The sequence below is a fragment of the Uranotaenia lowii genome, chromosome 3, assembly GCF_029784155.1.
Source record: "Uranotaenia lowii strain MFRU-FL chromosome 3, ASM2978415v1, whole genome shotgun sequence".
Taxonomy (NCBI): domain Eukaryota; kingdom Metazoa; phylum Arthropoda; class Insecta; order Diptera; family Culicidae; genus Uranotaenia; species Uranotaenia lowii.
In genome coordinates this window covers 10,273,353-10,292,651 of record NC_073693.1, presented here as the reverse complement: position 1 = coordinate 10,292,651, position 19,299 = coordinate 10,273,353, and the positions used below count along the sequence as shown (strand labels likewise).

General features: G+C 41.6%; 2 protein-coding genes across 15 annotated transcripts in view; one reads left to right on the top strand and one right to left on the bottom strand.

Moving 5' to 3' along the window:
* The window catches only part of LOC129757919 (sex determination protein fox-1-like), a 680,148-nt gene that overhangs the window by 234,230 nt on the left and 426,619 nt on the right, over positions 1 to 19,299 (top strand). The window contains exons 1-2 of one of the 14 annotated variants that reach the window (XM_055755324.1): positions 15,746 to 15,980; positions 17,226 to 17,493. The exons of 11 other annotated variants lie outside the window; for them this stretch is intronic. In XM_055755324.1, the coding sequence (XP_055611299.1) occupies positions 17,482 to 17,493 (12 nt within the window). In that variant the 5' untranslated portion in view covers positions 15,746 to 15,980; positions 17,226 to 17,481. Of the gene's footprint in view, positions 1 to 15,745; positions 16,104 to 16,124; positions 16,279 to 17,225; positions 17,494 to 19,299 lie in introns of those variants that run through there. 2 more of the 14 variants (XM_055755322.1, XM_055755323.1) reach the window with 2 other exon arrangements.
* LOC129757918 (uncharacterized) lies at positions 1,460 to 8,826 on the bottom strand. The gene is made up of 2 exons (XM_055755310.1): positions 2,239 to 8,826; positions 1,460 to 2,170 (listed from the first exon to the last, which is right to left on the bottom strand). The coding sequence occupies exon 1, from the start codon at positions 8,365 to 8,367 to the stop codon at positions 3,046 to 3,048; it is 5,322 nt and encodes a 1,773-aa protein (XP_055611285.1). The 5' UTR covers positions 8,368 to 8,826; the 3' UTR covers positions 1,460 to 2,170; positions 2,239 to 3,045.

Genomic DNA, 19,299 nt, shown 5'->3' with positions numbered 1-19,299 from the left:
CAGTTTAGTTATGGATCCCTGTACCTTCATCTCAGGTCATCGACCATGGTTATAGCGCCATTGCCCGCTTTTGAAACGATTTGAAAAAGCAGAGAAATTATTAATACAGCACCAAAATCTCAATGGATTTTTCCATCCTAAAAGATTTCAGCGCCAAAAGGAATACATACACATTATGACATACTAAAAATATCAAAAGCGAAATTCGGTTGTACTCCATTTACCCGAAAACCATTGCCCAGAATGAAAAATCCCCAGAATTCCAATCGCCAGAAAGAACCATTCCCCAGAAAAAAAAGTGACATAAATTATTAAAGTGGCAAAATTACAGATATGACAAAATTACAAAAATCAAAACCAAGAATTGTCAAAAATGATAAAAAATTTAAAAAAACTAAAATGAAAAAAATGACAAAAACAAACCAAACAAAAGCTTGTAGAATTCACAAGAATTACAAATCACAAGAATGACAAAAATAGCGAAAATGAGAAAAAAATGCGAAAGCAGTAAGGTTTCTTTTACACTGGTATACGTCCCGCGTTGAAAAAATGTGCAAACTCGAAAACTGTGTAGAAAAAATTCGAGCTAAAAGCGGGAAACCGAACTGGGGGACCTGCTCTGAAAGCAAACGAGACCTGAAAATTGAGACCAGAAACCTGAGATATGAGACCTGGGATCGGGAATTAAGACATGAGACTAGAGACACGAAATATTAGAACTTAGACATAAACTATGAGACATGAGACGTGAATAGTGAGCCGTGAGAAGTAAGTAAAGAGGCGTGAGAAGTAAAAAATGAGTCGTGAGAAGTAAAAAATGAGCCGTGAGAAGTGAGTTGTGAGCGTCTCACGGCTCACTTCTAGGGTCTCAAGTGTCGTGTCTCTGGCTCAAGTCTAAATTTTCAGGTCTCATGTTTTATGTTTCAGGCCTTATGTCTCTTGTCTATGGACTCGGGATTTAGGTTTCATATCTCAGGTCTCACGACTCAAGTCTTATGTCTCAAGTCTCATGTCTCAGGTGTCACCTTTCAAGCCTGAGAGCTAAGATTTTTACAACTTTAAAAAATATTAAGAGTTTTCATTGAAAATAATTTAATTACAAAAACCATTGCGAATGAAAAAAAATATGATAAAATTACAAAAATGACTAAAATGTGATGAAAAATATCAAAAATAATTTATTTTAAACCCATAGGTATTTCAAAAATGACAAGATGGAAAAAAGACAAAATTGACAAAAACGGTTAAAGTAATGGAAATTACAAAAATGACAATAATAATAAAAAATATAAATTTAACAAGAATGACAAAAATAATATTCAACTATGACAAAAAATACAAAGAATATTTAAATCAAGCGTGAGTTTTCAAAAGGACGTATGTAACATCAGACAAAATCTGAGAAAAAGGAGGGACAAAATTATGTTAATATAAATAAATGCTATTGTTCGGACTCGGCCGATGGGGGGGTTCGGAATTCGAGGGTTTTCTTCCCGTCTCTAAGGCGACGGCATCCACCAGCAGCAGAAACTCCAGGTAAGTCGTCAATTCTTCTGCACAACAGCTGATCGCCCGCTCGGGGGGAGATTTAGTTTACACTTTCGGTGTTTGTTGTACGGAGTGCCACTGCGCGATTCGATTGCGCTTTCTTAGCCAACACTTAACTCGCCTGATTTCGGATGAATTTGTAATAGGAAAGTCGCTTAGTTGGACTTTATTGCCAATTTATTGGGAACGAATTAAAACCCGTGCGTTCAATTCAACTTTACTTTCTATTCTATGAGCGGTTTCATACTCTCTCGAAGAAAGCTTTTATGTTAAGAGAGAGTTATGCTTATCCTAGGGTACATATACAAATAGTGGTGTTTTCGAGCAAATTAATTACAGTGTCAAGTGAACATAAATTAGACACATATTAAAAACTAAGAGTATGGATGGTATTTCCTGACCGGTACAGTACCGATCATTCCGGCCACCTTGAAACTGCTGTTTCAACGCATTTCGGACCACTTGATTACGGCCTCCTCAGTCGGTTGGACCATGCGACACCGTTGGATCAGGGGACATAGTTGGACCAAGGTACCCGGCTGAACCAGGAGACACGGTTGGACCAAGAAACGCAGCTGACACGTCGCACATCGAGGACTCTGCTTCGGCACTGGTGCAGAATCTGTGAACATAAAAAAAAAACCCGGTAGACCGAACGGCGTAGGGTAAGGTTATAGGAACGCTAATCACCTGTTAGCGCCCCATTAGCGCGTTGAGCAACGTTCGGCGTGCTCTACCGATCTTTGTAGATTCTGCTACCATGTGGATGTATGTGGGCGATCTCGATCGGCTATAATGCTGGTGAACGAAGGAATTGCGACGATGTACGACAGTGGACGGTCTGGAATCGATAAAAGACCCGGTAGATCGAACGATTTGGATTAAGGTAATAGGAACGCTAATCACCTGTTAGCGCTCCTTTAGCGCGTTGAGCAACGTTCGGCGTGCTCTACCGGTCTTTGAAGATTCTGCGTTGCGGCTTGGTACATGGTGACGGAATATTAATGGAGTAATGATTGAGATAGGATCTGAAATCAACGAAGACCAGGTAGATCGAACGAGAAAAAGTGAAATATTGGAACGCTAATCACCTATTAGCGCTCACAATGCGCGTTGAGCTACATTCGGTGTGCTCTACCGGTCTTTGAAGATCAATCTTGTTGAAAAAATGGCAGGCTTAACAGGGCATCTAGGGATCTGTAAACAGCAAAGATCCGGTAGATCGAACGGTAAAGTAGATATATTGGAACGCTAATCACCTTTTAGCGCTTGGAATGCGCATCGAGACACATTCGGCGTGCTCTGCCGGTCTTTGGAGATTGATCTCGTTGAAACGAACAATGGCTAGGCTCTACAGGACACATACGGATCTGGAAGCAGCAAAGACCCGGTAGATCGAACGGTTTAAAGAATAAATTTGGAACGCTAATCACCTGATAGCGCTCCATTAGCGCGTTGAGCACGTTCGGCGTGCTCTACCGGTCTTTGTAGTTTCTGCTAATCTTCGGTGGTTGTCGGGTCAACGTCTTGGATGCTGGCGGTGGGTAAGATGGCTATCCGGTTCACCGCTCTGACGACGTCATCACGCTTGGCTGTCTTCAGTCCCACAACACGAACAACTCCATCTCGGCCGGGATGAAGTTTTGTGATGCGACCTAGTGGCCACAAGGCTGGTGGTAAGTTGTCTTCCTTGATTACCACGATTTTTCCAACCTCCACCGGAACCGCCGATTTGCTCCCCTTCCTAGCGCGAGTTTGTAGTTGGGCGAGATATTCGGGATACCAACGAGCCCAGATACCCTGCATCCGTTTTGTGGTGAGCTTCCAATGGTCGAGATGGTTGTCGGGCTTTGCAGTAACATCCACATCGTCAACGGCTTGCAAGTTGGTGCCCACAAGGAAGTGTCCTGGAGTTAACACCTCGAGATCATCGGTTTCCGTCGGGATCGGGGTGATTGGACGTGAATTAAGGCACATCTCCACTTCAGCGAGCAGTGTGGTCATGTCCTCGTAGCTCATGTTCGTGTGTCCTATCTCACGTAGAATATGGTGTTTGGCAGACTTCACTGCAGCTTCCCATAATCCACCGAAATGCGGAGCTCGCGGGGGAATGAATTTCCACTGGATTCTTTCCGTTGCACACCAGTTGAATATCTGCTCCCTGTCTTCGCTGTTTTTCTTCAGCATGTCGTACAATCGGTGAAGAGCGTTCGATGCACCTTTGAAAGCTGTTCCGTTGTCCGAATGAATTTCCCTCGGGCGACTGCGACGGGCAACGAAGCGACGAAGTGCTGATAGAAAGGCGGGCGTTGACAGATCCGACACCAACTCAATGTGAACGGCCTTCGTAACGAAACATACGAAAATGGCACCATATGCCTTTGTTGGACCATGACGACGAATCGGTGACTTGATAAAAATGGGCCCGAAATAGTCGACTCCACACACAGCGAATGGACGATCTTGGATCACACGGGATTTTGGTAGATCTGCGGAGCTTTGCTCAACGAGGGTCGGCTTCTGCCGAAAGCATTTCATACAGCCATGGTACGTTTGGCGAGCTAAATTTCTTCCTCCATGAATCCAGTATCTTTGGCGAATAGTGGCAATCATCAGCTGCGGTCCAGCATGCAAAAGCGTTCGATGGTAATGCTCCGTAATAAGCCTTGCCAGTGGATGCTTAGCCGAGAGAACTGCTGGATGTTTGACACTCTGCGCAACGTCTGCATTCCTTAGGCGACCACCAACGCGAATAATACCATCATCACAGAGGAAAGGACGTAGGTATCGTAACTGCGACGACAGCGGATTTCTTGTACGTTTGGGGTTTTGGAACTCGGAGAGCTCTTCCGCGTATAGCTGTGACTGGGCTAATCGGAGCAGCGCACGATCTGCCTCGGCTAAATCTTCAGCTGAAAGGTAGACGATCGCTAACTCATTGGGTGTAGGGAACGGCGTAACTAGTTGATTTTTCCTCCTTATAGCTGCAGCTTGGAGTGCCTTGATGTATTTGATACAAGCGGCTGTTACCCGGTTGAGTCGCTTGAACGTTGAATACCGAGTGAACAGCTGGTCTGCAAAATCCTCTTTTTCGGAAACGGTGGCAGCTAAACTGACAGAAGGACTTTCTTCAGCGACCTCTGGTGAATCATTCTCCGGCAAAACACATCGTGGCCAATATTCCGATGACGACGACAGCCAATCTGGACCGTTCCACCATCGAGCTTGGTTGAGAAGATCGGAGGGCTGTAGTCCACGAGAAAGTTCGTCGGCTGGATTCTGCACTCCCGGGACGTGTCTCCAATTGAAACCTTCAGTGCCAGTCTGGATAGCAGTAACGCGATTGGCAACAAAGGTTCTCCATCGATGCGGTGGCGACCTCAACCATTGGAGGACTGTGGTTGAGTCAGACCAGAAATAAACGTGTTCTGATGACCCAATCGCGCCTTGTACCTTCCGGAACAACTTTGTGGATAGAACAGCTGCGCATAGCTCCAAACGTGCAATCGAATGTTTCTTGGCCAAAGGAGCAACCTTGGATTTGGAGGTCAACAACCGCACTCTGATTTCGCCAGCAAACTCGGAACGAACGAAGCAACAAGATCCATATGCAGCTTCAGATGCGTCACAGAAGAAATGGAGCTGGATCGAACAATCTGCATATCCGTTGACAAACCGAGGAATTCGAATATCGGCTAAAATGTAGAGCGTTGCATGGAACTGCTTCCACTCCTCCTGCAGCTTCGAAGGCAGAGGCCGATCCCAATCGTACGGTTCGTCCTTTTCTGATCTAAGTCGCCACAACTGTTGCATGAACAGCTTGGCCAGTGTTATAGCTGGCCCGACGAGGCCCAGCGGATCGAAAATCCTCGCTATGTAGGAGATTACTTTCCTCTTGGTCAGCACCGACGCAGGAAGTGGAAGGTTGATGTTGAACCGCAGCATATCAGTTCGAGTATCCCAAACTAGGCCGAGAGTCGATACCGATTGATCTTCGTTCAAGTCATGCAGTGGATCGATGGCAAGGTCTGCAGATGGAACGTCTACAAGAGCCGATCGGTTGTTAGAAGCCCACTTTCTCAGCTGAAATCCGGCAGACTGACACATCGCGGACATCTGGCGGCGTTTTTGTATAGCGGACTCTAGATCGTTGGCACCGGATAGTAAATCATCCATGTAGTAGTCATCGATGGCTTCGGCTGCGACTGGGAACCTATCTCCTTCATCAATGGCTAGCTGCTTCAAAACACGAGTTGCCAGGTACGGAGCTGAAGCGGTTCCGTAAGTAACGGTGCGGAGTTCGTAAGTATCCAACGGTTCAGAAGGGTTCTCCCTCCAAAGGATTCGATGAAAGGGCTGATCATCGGGATGTAAATTAACTTGACGGTACATTTTTTCAATGTCCGCCACAAGAGCGATGGCCTTTGTACGGAATCGAAGGGTGATGGACAGCAGATCCTGTTGGACGACCGGACCGACGAGCAGCATATCGTTCAGCGAATACCCGGATGTGGTCTTGCAAGAAGCGTCGAATACCACGCGTACCTTGGTGGTTGTGCTGGCTTCCTTGAAGACCGGGTGATGTGGCAGATAGCAGTGTGGTTTGTTATCGACGACAGGATCTATCTTAAACATGTGTTCAAGTTGTGCGTATTCTTCGATGAATTTGTGGTAGGCCATTTTGGTGGAGTCATCTCGCTGTAGGCGGCGTTCTAAGCTGTAGAACCGGCGAATTGCGATCATGCGAGAGTCTCCAAGGGTGATCTGGGAATCATCAGTCCGGGGCAGCCGTACGACGTACCTTCCATCGTGATTTCGAGTGGTGGTGCTGGCAAAAATCTCTTCGCACTTCCGTTCTTCTGCTGAGAGGTTTTGGCCTTCATCGACGGTGTCCAGCTCCCAGAAACGTTCCAGAGTACAGTCCAAGTTCTGGTCAACGGCGGAGATGTAGCACGCTCGTGGTGCGGTGGTGGAGCCGGTCGTTACCTTGCCGGAAACTGTCCAGCCAAAGTGTGTGTCCACCAAGAACGGGAATCCGTTGCCAAGAGATTGGCGAACGCCGGTGTGGAGCTCGTGATAGCACTCTCCACCGATGATTATATCGATCGTAGCTGGAACATTGAAATGGACATCCGCCAAAGGCACTTCAGGAATGTTCCACGTAGATGTGTCGATAGGTATTGTGGGCAGATTTGATGTCGGCTTCCTCATAACTAGAAAATCGAGTGTGGTGGAGAAGTCGCTGTTCTTGGATACGATCTTGGCAGCTAACTTGTGCTTGATGCGCTTCACTGACTCTCCAATTCCGGCAACTGCGATGTCCACGGGGCTTTGGCGGGTGGCGAGTTCGTTCGCCAGCTTCTTGGTGATGAAGTTGGACATCGCTGCAGAATCTAGCAGAGCTCTAGCAGGAATCTTTCTACCGTATCGGTCGACAACTAACAGCGTAACTGTCTCCAATAGAACCGTTGAATCTGAATGCACGGAAAGATTTACTGTTGGGGGGCTAAGCAATTTACTGGGGCCTGGATTCGCTTGTACGGGATGTGGTTCCTCAGTAGAGAGTTGCTCCAGATGTGATATGTGGTGGTCGTGCAACATGGTGTGGTGTTTTGCTTGACAAATCCTGCACAGAAACTTGGATTTGCAGGATGTTGCCCGGTGGTTTGCGCGAAAGCAATTCCAGCAAAGACTGTGCTGTGTCACAAGCTCTCGCCGTTGGGAGCTTGACAGGTTCGAAAATGCTGGACATTGGTAAAGCGGATGTGTCCTAAAACAACAGTGGCATGACGAAGTACTGGATTGAGTTTCGGACGTAGCTGTGTTCACAACAGATCGGATGGGAACTGGTCTCTTCGGGATTTGACCGGCCACCTTGGAAACGGTGGGCAGTGAGGAACGATGCTGGAGATCGCTGTCCACGGATTTTAACATCCGGACCTGGTGGATGAGGAACTCGATGAGCTCGTCGTATTTCACCTCATCCTTCTGTCGAGTATCTTGCTCCCACGCACGAATCGTCGCCGAATCCAATTTATTCGTCAGGATGAAGATGAGCGGAGTATCCCAATGATCTATCGGTTCACCTAACTTCCCCAGTGCCTTGACGTGTCGCTGGAAATCATCAACCAGTGTGTTGAGGTCTTGTGCGGACTCATGCTGTATCGGTGGAAGGTTGTACAGGCCTCGGAACAGCTCCTTTCTGAGGAATCGCTTGTTGTCGTAGCGCTTTTTCAATGCGTCCCACGTCGACGCATAGTTATCGGCTTGGATATCCACAGACTCGAACGGTTTTCTGGCCTCTCCTTCCAGTGACTGCAACAGATACTGCAGCTTGTTGACGATTGGTATGTCTTCGTTGCAGTGGATCATCGAAATGAAATTGTCGCGAAATGATATCCATCGCGATTCATCCCCGCTAAACTTCGGTAGATCGATTTTTGGCAGCCGATGATGGAAACTGGAAGACATGCTATGAGAAGTCGATGCGTGCATGATCGTCGAACTCAGAAGATGCTCCCTGCTTTCCAGTTTAGACAGCAAAAAACCTTTCGCTCTGCAAAACCGATCCTCGAAATCCGCCCGGAACTCCAGATGCGCCTCGAACCGTTCTTCGCTATCGCCCATTTCGATGTCATTCTGCACGTTCATGAACAACTCGTTGCACTTGTTGAGCGCCTCTAAACGTACCGCAACCTGGCAACAATCTCGTTCGTAGGTGAAATCCGCTACGAACTTCTCCACCACATCTCGTTCGGCACACGCTCGTCGTCTCGTCAGAAGGTCCGCTGCTAGTTTTTTCTCCGCCTTGCTAGCCATCACTCAACACCACTCAAATCACACTCAAAAGCACCAAACGACCGTAAATGCCACCAATGATTGACTTTCGGATGATTTTTTATAAATAAATATTTTCAATTTATTTTTATTTCGTATGAGTTGCTATCCTTTTGGGCGTTACTGTAGTCAGCAACTTGTATTAACGCCACCCAGAAATGTTAAAATCGCCACAAAATGAACTCCGAAAGCGATTTGAATTTTTTTCCAAAACTCCAATTTTTTAAAGTGTCGCTATACTTTTGTACGATACTGTTGTCTAGCAACTTGCCCCAACGCGTCTCAGCAATGTTTCAGTGTCTCAGTGACCACTGGAAGTGAATTCCAATTTGTTCAAAAACTTTTAATTTTTCAAGTGTCGATGTATTTTTGAACGACACTGTAGAGTGCACCACCCTAAATGCACTTGCACTTCCGCTTTGAACCAACTTTTAACCACAAAATGCAATTTCGTTAAAAAAGTTATCTGATTTTTCCTTGTTGCAAAACTTTTGCGTGACAGTGTAAAACTGCGAAATTTTGTCGACCAGTGTAATCTTGTCGTTTGTTTTGATTCCACAAATCACCGAATCTAATTGCAAGTGCCGTATCAAACAGATTGAAATAGAAAAATCGGTGCAATTTTCGCTGGCCAAGTGTATTATTAGGCCGTAATAGTTTGTCCGCGGTGTGAAAATCACAAGTTGGCCTACCTTGAGTGTGAGGATTTCTACAAACCACAACTGCGATGGCGTTCGGAAGATGGCGAATGCTGATTCCTCTGCTGGTCCAGATGAGCTTCCTGTCCTCGAATCCGGCTTCGAAGGACCAAATGTTCGGACTCGGCCGATGGGGGGGTTCGGAATTCGAGGGTTTTCTTCCCGTCTCTAAGGCGACGGCATCCACCAGCAGCAGAAACTCCAGGTAAGTCGTCAATTCTTCTGCACAACAGCTGATCGCCCGCTCGGGGGGAGATTTAGTTTACACTTTCGGTGTTTGTTGTACGGAGTGCCACTGCGCGATTCGATTGCGCTTTCTTAGCCAACACTTAACTCGCCTGATTTCGGATGAATTTGTAATAGGAAAGTCGCTTAGTTGGACTTTATTGCCAATTTATTGGGAACGAATTAAAACCCGTGCGTTCAATTCAACTTTACTTTCTATTCTATGAGCGGTTTCATACTCTCTCGAAGAAAGCTTTTATGTTAAGAGAGAGTTATGCTTATCCTAGGGTACATATACAAATAGTGGTGTTTTCGAGCAAATTAATTACAGTGTCAAGTGAACATAAATTAGACACATATTAAAAACTAAGAGTATGGATGGTATTTCCTGACCGGTACAGTACCGATCAGCTATTTAAAGCTATTTGATCTAGAATCAAGTTTTATCATGGCAGCTGTAGGAAAAACAATAATGTTTTAATTATAGGTTTGAGCATACTGGATTTTTTGCTGTTTCCTAGTGAATTTGTTAAAAAAAATATTTTACACCGTATTGTTGAGTTTTTTTTTCACATACGCCATAATGATTCGTCGTTGTGACAGTTTAATATTTACATACACCCTTTATGATTCGTCGCTTGGACAAATTGTTTTCATTATGCGTCAAATCAGATACGTCGGTTTTTTCACATCATTGCAGATGCGTCAGTTTTAAAATAATTAAATTTTTGGGGAAAACATTGGCAGTAAGTAAATTTTTACCTATTTTACAGAATAGGACAAGAAAAATATTATATTTTTCTAGGAATTCACCAAGTGGCACGCAAAAATGTAGATGTAGTGATCGAACAAAACAAGAAAGCAGTTAAAGCATAATAAACACTACTCAGCAGTCTTTCAAATACGCTCGAATCAATATAATGGTATAAACATTCGTAAGAAACTCATCCGTTTGCATGCAGTCTCATCATACCACTGCAACCATATCAAACACGGGAAGCTTGTATTCTGCTCAATCTAAACGAAGTGGACCTCAGCTGAACCGATGTGGAAGTTTTCGAAATGTGCTGGTGGCGAAAATGAACAGTGATAATCCATAAACCACGTAGACTAAATTTTGATCATTTATGACCTCTTTCCAAATTTCCGTAGACTTTCAACTGTATTTAAAGCGTATAATTTGAGCAGGCCTATTTAAAAGTCTGCGCAGTTTATGAATTACCTTTAAAGGAAAGCAGTTTTAATTGCATAAAAATCATGAAGTGTTTGCTTAGCAGTTTATTTATACGTTATAATAAACATATGGAACATTAAAACAAAAGAAGTGGTGTTCTCTGGAATTAAAACATTATCAGTAAACAGGTCAACCTTAAGGCGTTTCTTCTTCTGCTGCTTCTTCATCCATATCATCTTCGAAATCATCTTCTCTACCGGACTTGGCCTTACGTCCCCTTTTGGCAGGAACCAACTGTTTCAGAAATGTTTTATAATAATCCTTTTGGCATATATATGGAAGAAGACCCCGAAGGTCATTGAGTTTGGCGTCCGGTAAAGTCAGTGGCTCAGTGTTCAGCGGATGCAATGTTATGTCTTCAACATTAGTCGTTTGCTGCAAAACTTGAACAGTTTCAAAAAAGTCTTGCATCGGATCATACTTGTAAGAAATTGTTCCTCGAGCGTCAGTGCTGTATCTGAATACCATGATGTCTTTAAACCTTACCATTTCTCCTTTCGGTGTCTTTTTTGGAAACGCGTATCGGTCACAAAGAAGCTTGAAAGAAAGGAAGTGTTTTTGCTGCAGTTCAACTACCTTGAATGGTACAGAGCGCCTAATCGTAGAAATAAATATGGCCCAGTCAGGTGGTATTTCTATGTCAACCGTTGTCTTTCGTTTCGCCCTTTCAATTGCCGCATGAACTGTGTCGACCTCCATATGAGAGTGCCCAGTTTTCATCAACTTGTGTTCAATAGTAAGCTTTCTCCCAATGGAGGCCTGCAAGTCAACGTAGTAGCAAAACATGCCTACAACTGTTTTGTTCAAATTTTGTCCGATACATCGATCACTGTAATATATGACATGTTCAACAGTTGAAGGCATGCTTTGCAAATCTTGTAGCAGACAAGATGCTATTTCCTGAGATCCTCCATCCATCGAAATCCATTTTATCACGTTTTAGGTGTAATTAAACTATTTGTACGCGCAATATTCAATGTAAGTAAACACGACGTATCTGCCAGGCACTTTTTTACTATTTATTTTCTTCCATACGACGGTTTGCTGCGATCCTATCTGCTGTGTGTGCGATATTATTTGTTTTGACAGATGCGTCGTTTTACCAAAAAGAGGTGTAAAGAAGAATTTCGAAAACACTGAGAAAAGATGACATAGGTCGTTTGTATATTTTTTTAGCTAACGGCATATTATTATTTTTTTGTACAAACAGTTAATTCATACAGAAGAAAATAAAATTTACTATACCGTGCAAACAGTAACTCAATTTGTTTACTTTTGCGACATACGTCCTTTTGAAAACTCACGCTTGAAATCATCAAAATGAAATAAAAAATAACTGTATTTTCAAAGACGACGAATGTTAAATCAGACAAAATGACAAATATGTACCACTTATGAACTACAAATACGACAAATGTGCCCTTAGAGCTAAAGGGGTTTGAGTGCATAAAAGTGTGTTTTCGAGAAAATACGCTTTAATGTTTTCGTGTTGCGCGATTTTCCATAAACTTTTCGGTAAATTACAGTTTTTTCTCGAACAAATAATTTAGTATGAAAAAATGTAAAAATCTGAATATTTCCTCAAACATAGTTAAAAACCTGGGGTGAAATTATGAATCCTATTCGATTCAAGATACTCGTTTCGAATTTAAACTCGAAATTTGAATCGAAGTGCATATATTTTACATGTTTTTGAATATTTCCCGGGATCATGAGAATTCCCGGGATTGTTTCCCGGGGCCACCGATTCCCGGGAACGGGAGAATGACCGGGAAATGGACACTCTTATTTCAAAGCGGGTTACTTTCAAGTATCACTTTTGCAGCCCACTGTCCAGAATTTAGCACTAATAGCTTGAAGCAAATAGCGATTCACTTTTAAGATATTTTTCAAATGATTTTATTCCAAGTAGGTAAACGAACGCCATATTAAAAAAAAAAAAAGTGATCTACTAGTAACATATGTCCTGAGAATTTTCTGAAAACAAGTTTATAAAAAAAGCTTCTTAGAGAAATGTCTTCCACAAAAATAGTTTTGTACTTATTAACTTAAGCATGAGAGTTTATTTAAACTAACCCCCTGGCAGCTTGACAGTTCTGGCGAGTTTCGTGTGTCTGATTAAAATTCGCAGATGTCGCATGTGTATCGCTTGTTTACATACTTTTCAAGCCACGCGTATGGAAAGGGCACATCATCAAATGTGGTGTGAATCATATAATTCGAATGAATGAAAAAAAGTTTCAACCGAAATTATTATTCTCATTCAATATTCTACCTATTTATTTATTGTAAAGGAACAGTTTTCGATAAACCGAGAAATGTTCTGCTATAATTTGAAAGTTTTGTTATTCTAAAATTTTATATGTATCGCAATTTATGAAAATGGCACACGCGTTTTGTATGGGAAACGTCAAGTTGCCAGGGGGTTGATTTAAACTGCCAAAGTTAAGTTGTGTAACCACTAGACCGCTGCAAAAAATGACTGTGTGCTCCCATATGTTTTCTCGATGACTTTAATTGTTGGTTTTGCCTATTCTTAAGCTTTATATTTTTTGCCTAAATAGGAAGAAGCCAAGCCTTCCCGAAAAAAGTTAAAGCCATTTCAAAATAAAAAATCTGAGTTCAATAAAAATTATTTGCACATGGCATGGTTAAATAACTCAACAAATAATTTGGCTATACTAAGCAGGTTTTTGCGTTTTTTTATTTTCATTCTACGTAGCTTCTGGTAGCTTTAAAATGAGCAGTTAAAATCGCTAAAATAATAAAAAAAATATTATGATTTTTTTGCATAACATCGGATATCTTTTCTGGGATAACAGTTAGGTTTTAAGTATGTTTACATGAAATGTACTGCAAGAATCAAAGAAAAAATTTTAATTCAAAGATATAATTTTTATAACTTTCAGTAAATCTCAGGTGATTTTTTAATGAAAAGTATTGTTATCCTCTACAAATTTCTATACAAAACTAAAACTCGTTGCGCTATTTCAGGACTCAATGAATCGCTTCTCATTTTTTTTTTATATTTGTCGCAGTGAAATCAACTAAAAATAGTTATGAGAGGTGTAAAAATATATAAATTTGAAATTTGGCACGAGTTGGGGGAGGCAAAAATTCAAAAACTGAACTTTATCAAATCGCTTTTTTATGTCTACTAATTAATAACTTAATATTTGACTAAGATATCCCCAGTTTTTCAACTCATGATCTTGGATACTGAACGCACCGCAGACATCAGACTTTGAAAATTTAAAAATTTATATGATGAAAAAAAAATTAAAGTAGACTATATGAAAGCTTTTATTTTATCCGTTCAAAATTTTTGCACACTGAATTGATCTATGATTAGGTTGCCAGATCGCCCGGTTTTATCCGGGTTTGCTCGGATATTTAATACTTAATTTAAGAACAGTCCGGCCCGGCCCAGTTGGCCGGATTTCATTGTTCCAAATCTATCGATGAGTTTTGATGAAAAAAAAAAACTTTTTTTTTTAAATGTTTTTTCTTGATTTTCGTTGAGAAATTTCTGAGTTTTGACTAAATTTGCCCGGATTTATGGTCGTCAATTTAAAATTGAATGCCCGGATTTGCCAGGTTTTTATATAAAAATTGCCCGGTTTGTCCGGCCCGGATACGTGCTGAAAAAATACTGGCAACCTTACTATGATAAAAATGAGTAAGTAAACATGTTTTTCAAAAGTCAAAAACTTCAATGCCTTGTCAAAAAAAGCCCCGCATTGCCCCATACTCTTTTCATGTTCAAGATCTAGTTTTGGGTTCTAAAAATACAATGAAAGATTTTCTAGGCATTGTTTTTAGAGTTATAGTGAAATAAAGCTAAAAATATCATGCAAATGGGTATTTTTTACCCATAAATGAGTATAAATTCAACAAAGTTGTTTCTGGTTTTGAAAAAACTTCTTTTCTCATGATTAACCAATCACTTCACACATTTTTCTCTTGAGTTTCATGAAATGTTTTGATAATATTTATCATTCAACTATCAATTAGTCCAATAAACGGCTTTCAAAATAAATAAAACGAAGGACGGGAAATAACACCAATCATCCTACTTTATAAGTTGTTTTTAAACGTTTTTTTTTTGTATGAATTTATTTTTAAAATAGTAATTTTTAAACGAAAGACTCCAAACAAAACACCAAATTTTCCGCGAACTTTCATTACGTCGTATGAAACATCTTAAGAATTCACACAAAACTGCTGCTTAAGTTATCAACACAATTTAAAAATTTATATTTCACGTATAGAATATGTTGTCCAGGATACAAATATTCTAAATGGAAAGAAGTTACGACTAGTTTATGTCAGTTTTGGTATTTTTTTTTCGTAATAAAACTGTTTGTTCACATTTTGTTTCATACGACGTAATGAAAGCTCACGCGAGAGATAATACTTTTTGCTACCTCATTGCATTTGGGCATTTCCCATAGAATCGAAGAATATTTATTAACACAAGCCATTTTTCAAACTTTTTGCATTGTTTGAATCCAGCAGAAATAATTACTTTTTGCAAATGAAAACCTTGTTTAAGGTTGACAATAAGCGTAAAACTTCTTTGAAACAAAGCACATCAACCACCATCTTGAATTTAAATTATTCATCACTCGCATACATGAATCGTACAATGTTGCTTCTATGTTGAGCTCATAAATTGTTAAAAGTGTTATAATAAAGCTGTTTGTTTTTGTCGAAAAGTAAAAACCAATGATGCAGATAATGGTAAAACGGATTTCTATCTTCCTTACTTGGATTTACCTATTTGGAAATTCATTGAGTTGAACGATCTTTTTTTTTCGAAATGCGTTTCGCCATCCCCACAAACAATTATCTTTACGATTATCGTGTACTGTCACTGTCAGCAACTGTCACATTGGCTTTGCCCCTTCCTAACCGATAATCCATCGAACGCCTCTGTTTTGCCAAATGCCAAACGGCGCTGCTGCGGCAGCCATCATTGAAAAGCGCTCACTCTCCTGTCCGAAAGCAAACGAAGTCACCCACCTCTCTGTTTTTGTTACCCGCTTGTCTTTCCACCGTGGTTCGCATGCGTACCGGGAGAGTGAGAGATCGGCTATCGGGTAACTCACCGTCGTCGTCAGTCACCCGGTTGAGTGAGGTTTCGGTCGGGCCCGGTTCGGTTGTTGTTCGTGTGGATGGAGCGCATCATCCTCTTTTCAAGGCAGCCAGTCAGTTAGCTCGTGTCGGTTCTTCCGTGAAGAAGTTTTGTGAAGTGATTGAAGCTCTAAGCCCGTCGTTGACCGTCGCGGTTGTTTCCCATATTCTTGCAGCAAGTCATAAAAAGTCTAATCTGAATCTGATCTGGTTGGCAGCGTGCTAGTTTGTTTGCTTAGAGGATTGAATAATCCTGGATTGTGCGACGGGATTTTGTTCGGTGCCGTACGCCGCGGTCAGAGGTCAGCAACGCGATTCGGGTTTATTCGGGGTGATTGCGATAAGCTTATCGTTGGGGATGCAGCATTGCTGAGTACCAGAGTCTGGTATACTAGTATTTTCGACACGCGGTACCGTTTTTAAAGGTTATTTTGTGGAAATCACTTCTTCTCTTGTGGTTTTAATACTCTGTATTATTGAGACGGGTGGCGATTTTTGGTGTAGTGCTTCCGGAAGCTGTGCAGGAGTTTTCCTTCCGTTTTGTGTATTGAGATAGTTTGTATTCTTGCTGTTGGCTCCCCTATGGTCAGATGAAAAAGTGTGAGTGTCCTTCGTGTGTACAACGGGAAAAATAGGGAAGGTGGTGTAACGTATGTTTATGTAAATCAAGGACCGTGAGGGTTTTTTCGGATGCTGGATTGGTACGGATGATGAGACTCGGTTGAAACAATAGAATTCGTTGCGTTTTTCATTGGTGTGGCAGACATAGTACAATAGGATGAAGGGTATTCAAGGGGTTGAGGCTGAAAAGGGAATCGCATTAGTTTGATGAAAGGTTTTTGGTGTTTGTTAGTGTTTGTGTGTTGGATCTTTGGGATGTGATTTTGTGTGTCTACAACAGCAGCAGGGATCAAAAGGATACTTACAGCAAGAAGAACCGTTTTGAGTTCCGGGCCCCGGTTGTTTGAATGGGATTCAGGAAAGTCCGAAGAGCGCGTGTCCGTTTTGTCTGTGAGCGCCCTCGGTAGAAGGTAACTCTTCGGTGGCTCAGCTGTGGTGAGTGACCAGATTTGGATCCCGGGGTCGCATACGGATCGAAAAGAGAAGCGTGCGCGCTAGGAACCATTTCCGAGCTGTCAAACTGCTGAGTTACTGTTTTTGTGGATAGCTGAGATCCTTGACCGAGTCGTACCATCCCAAGCACTCCAAGGAAGAGGCAATCCGGTCCGTAGGAAAAAGCGAAAAAAACTCGGGAAGCTGCGGAAATCTTCACCCTGAGAAAGGCAAATCTGGTGCCAGAGCTGGTCTGGTGAGTTTATTCACCGAATCGACTACGGCAGAAGCGGCCACGCTTGGCAAAGTTCCCCAATTCAGTGAAAGAGATAGTAGTATACTTCCAATCAGTGGATCCCGTGCTCCAGGAGTGTTTTCGCGTGTCTACCGTCGGGATCAGGAAAAATCGAGTGTGGGAAAACCAGTGTTACACCACCGGAAGTCGCTTCCACCCAAAGTTATCCCTATCCCTAAATATCATGTCTTCTCAATAGCAAAATAACCGAAGAAAATATTAAGGCTGCAGCAGAAGTCTGTCCCAAGTGTAGACAGCACCAGAAGTGATTAAAATAATATTCAGTGAACCAGTGTGTAAGAATCTCAAGTGATAAAAGCCAAAATCTGGGTCTGTGATCCGGACAAATCCGGAAAAGTTTCTAACCCAAAGTTCCAGTTTTTCTCTTCGGCCAAGGATTATAGAAAGGCTTCAAGCTGTGGGGCTCAGGAGCATACTTTTTACATCCCCAGGGGATGTATTTTCCGGTAAGAATCCAAACCTTTCAATCGAAACCAATGTTGACGAGAAAAAATCGTCTTGTATAATCGCTAGAACTGTCAAAAAATGTCAAAACAACCTCACAGCATCTCTCTAGGAAAAAGAGAAAAACAACGATTACATCTTGACGAGTGTAGATAACAGAACCTACTTTCTCCACCATTAGTATTCCCCCTGAACCAAATAAGAAGTCTTCAATGGCTTTCCATGGATTATCCATAAAAAAAAATACGGGCTATCCCTCATTTGGAGCTGTTGTCGCTTTTTTTGGTCTCAACAATTTACATGCTGTATTTTTCCCTCTGTTTTGCTTCGCGCTGCCAGTAGAATCTTCTCCGTCGTTTGTCCCCGTTTAAGATGTAGTGGTAAAACAACCAATCAAAATGGGTTTTCCGTTTTCTGATAGATTACTTATGGGTAGGGCGTAACCATTTGTTCTTTACAATGCTGTTATCTAACAGCTTTAGCTTTTTTCCCTGATAGTGATTCGACACTTTCCCTTTAAGAAAAGACAAATTCCCAACTTACGTCCTTATGGAATCAACTCTTGCTGTGGCGCTTCCCTTGGTTTAAAACCATACGAACATGCGTGCGTGTCTGTGTGTGTGCGTTTTTCTTTGCGTATTGACGATGGCATTTGTTTTCCTTTGGTTCTGTTGTTCGTTCGTTAGTTGGTTTAAGGTTGTAATCAACGAAAGACTGAAGATGGAGCAAAGAAACAAAGAAAAAACAACACATCTGACAGAATAACAGACGAAGTGATGCGGGGTCGATTTTTTCTGTTTGATGAGCGACGTTCGAATTGGATTTCGTGGATTAACTGCAGGCAGAAACAGCCGACTCGAGAATGAATTCTATGCTGGTTCTGTCTGCCTAATGCCGATCCTGACACCGAGCGAACGAACGAGCGAGCGAGGGTCTGCCATTTGATGGCAATATGTTTTCAAGGTCCCTTGGCCTTCTCCCTTCGAATCGAGACTCGAGTTGCTTTGGATATAACGCACGAGTTGAGGAATGAAGACGACCAAAGACGCGACGACTGAAACTTCCTAAGATTTCGTGTTTTTGAATCATATTTTATCGACTTCCAAGAAATTATATTCCTCCTCCCTCGGCATTCGTGGAACATAAAGGTAGACGTGTGAATTGAGTGATATTTTCAAATTGAACTCGAGTAGTCTAAGCCTCTAACGGCTGACAAGGAATATTGAGGATTCTTGTTATGAAACTGTCAAAATGCCATCAAATAGAGAGGCATGGTGCTTCATTTGACTGACAGTTGATTTAGAATTCTTAGATTTACGGTCTTTTGCATTTATTGATTTAGACGCTTCGATGAGAAAATACCTGTAGGCATCGTTATTCTGTTATGTTTCTACAAATACTATTCAATATCTTCAAAAAGGATTTAAGTGTTTTGCTAATAAAGATAATCACATTGAAAGTAATAAATTAAGGTCGTACCAATAACATTAGAGAAATGAAAAAAGGTAACTCTACGTTAGAGAATCAGTTTTGCTTCCATTTTATTTTCTGAAGAACATTTCCATTCAGCTTTCAAGGTAACAAATATTCAAGTTAACTACTTCCAGGTTTTTGTTTCTCAAAACAGTTTTTCATAGTTATCCCCAAAAGCCTCAAAATCCAAAAAAAAACAATGTATTCTTACATCAGACGTTTCGACATTGAACTATGGCTTTTTCAAGAAATAGTTATTTCGTTTAATTTAATTGTCAAATCAATTTCTTAAATATATTCCTTCGCAATTCAAGAATTATCCTTGGCTAGTTGTA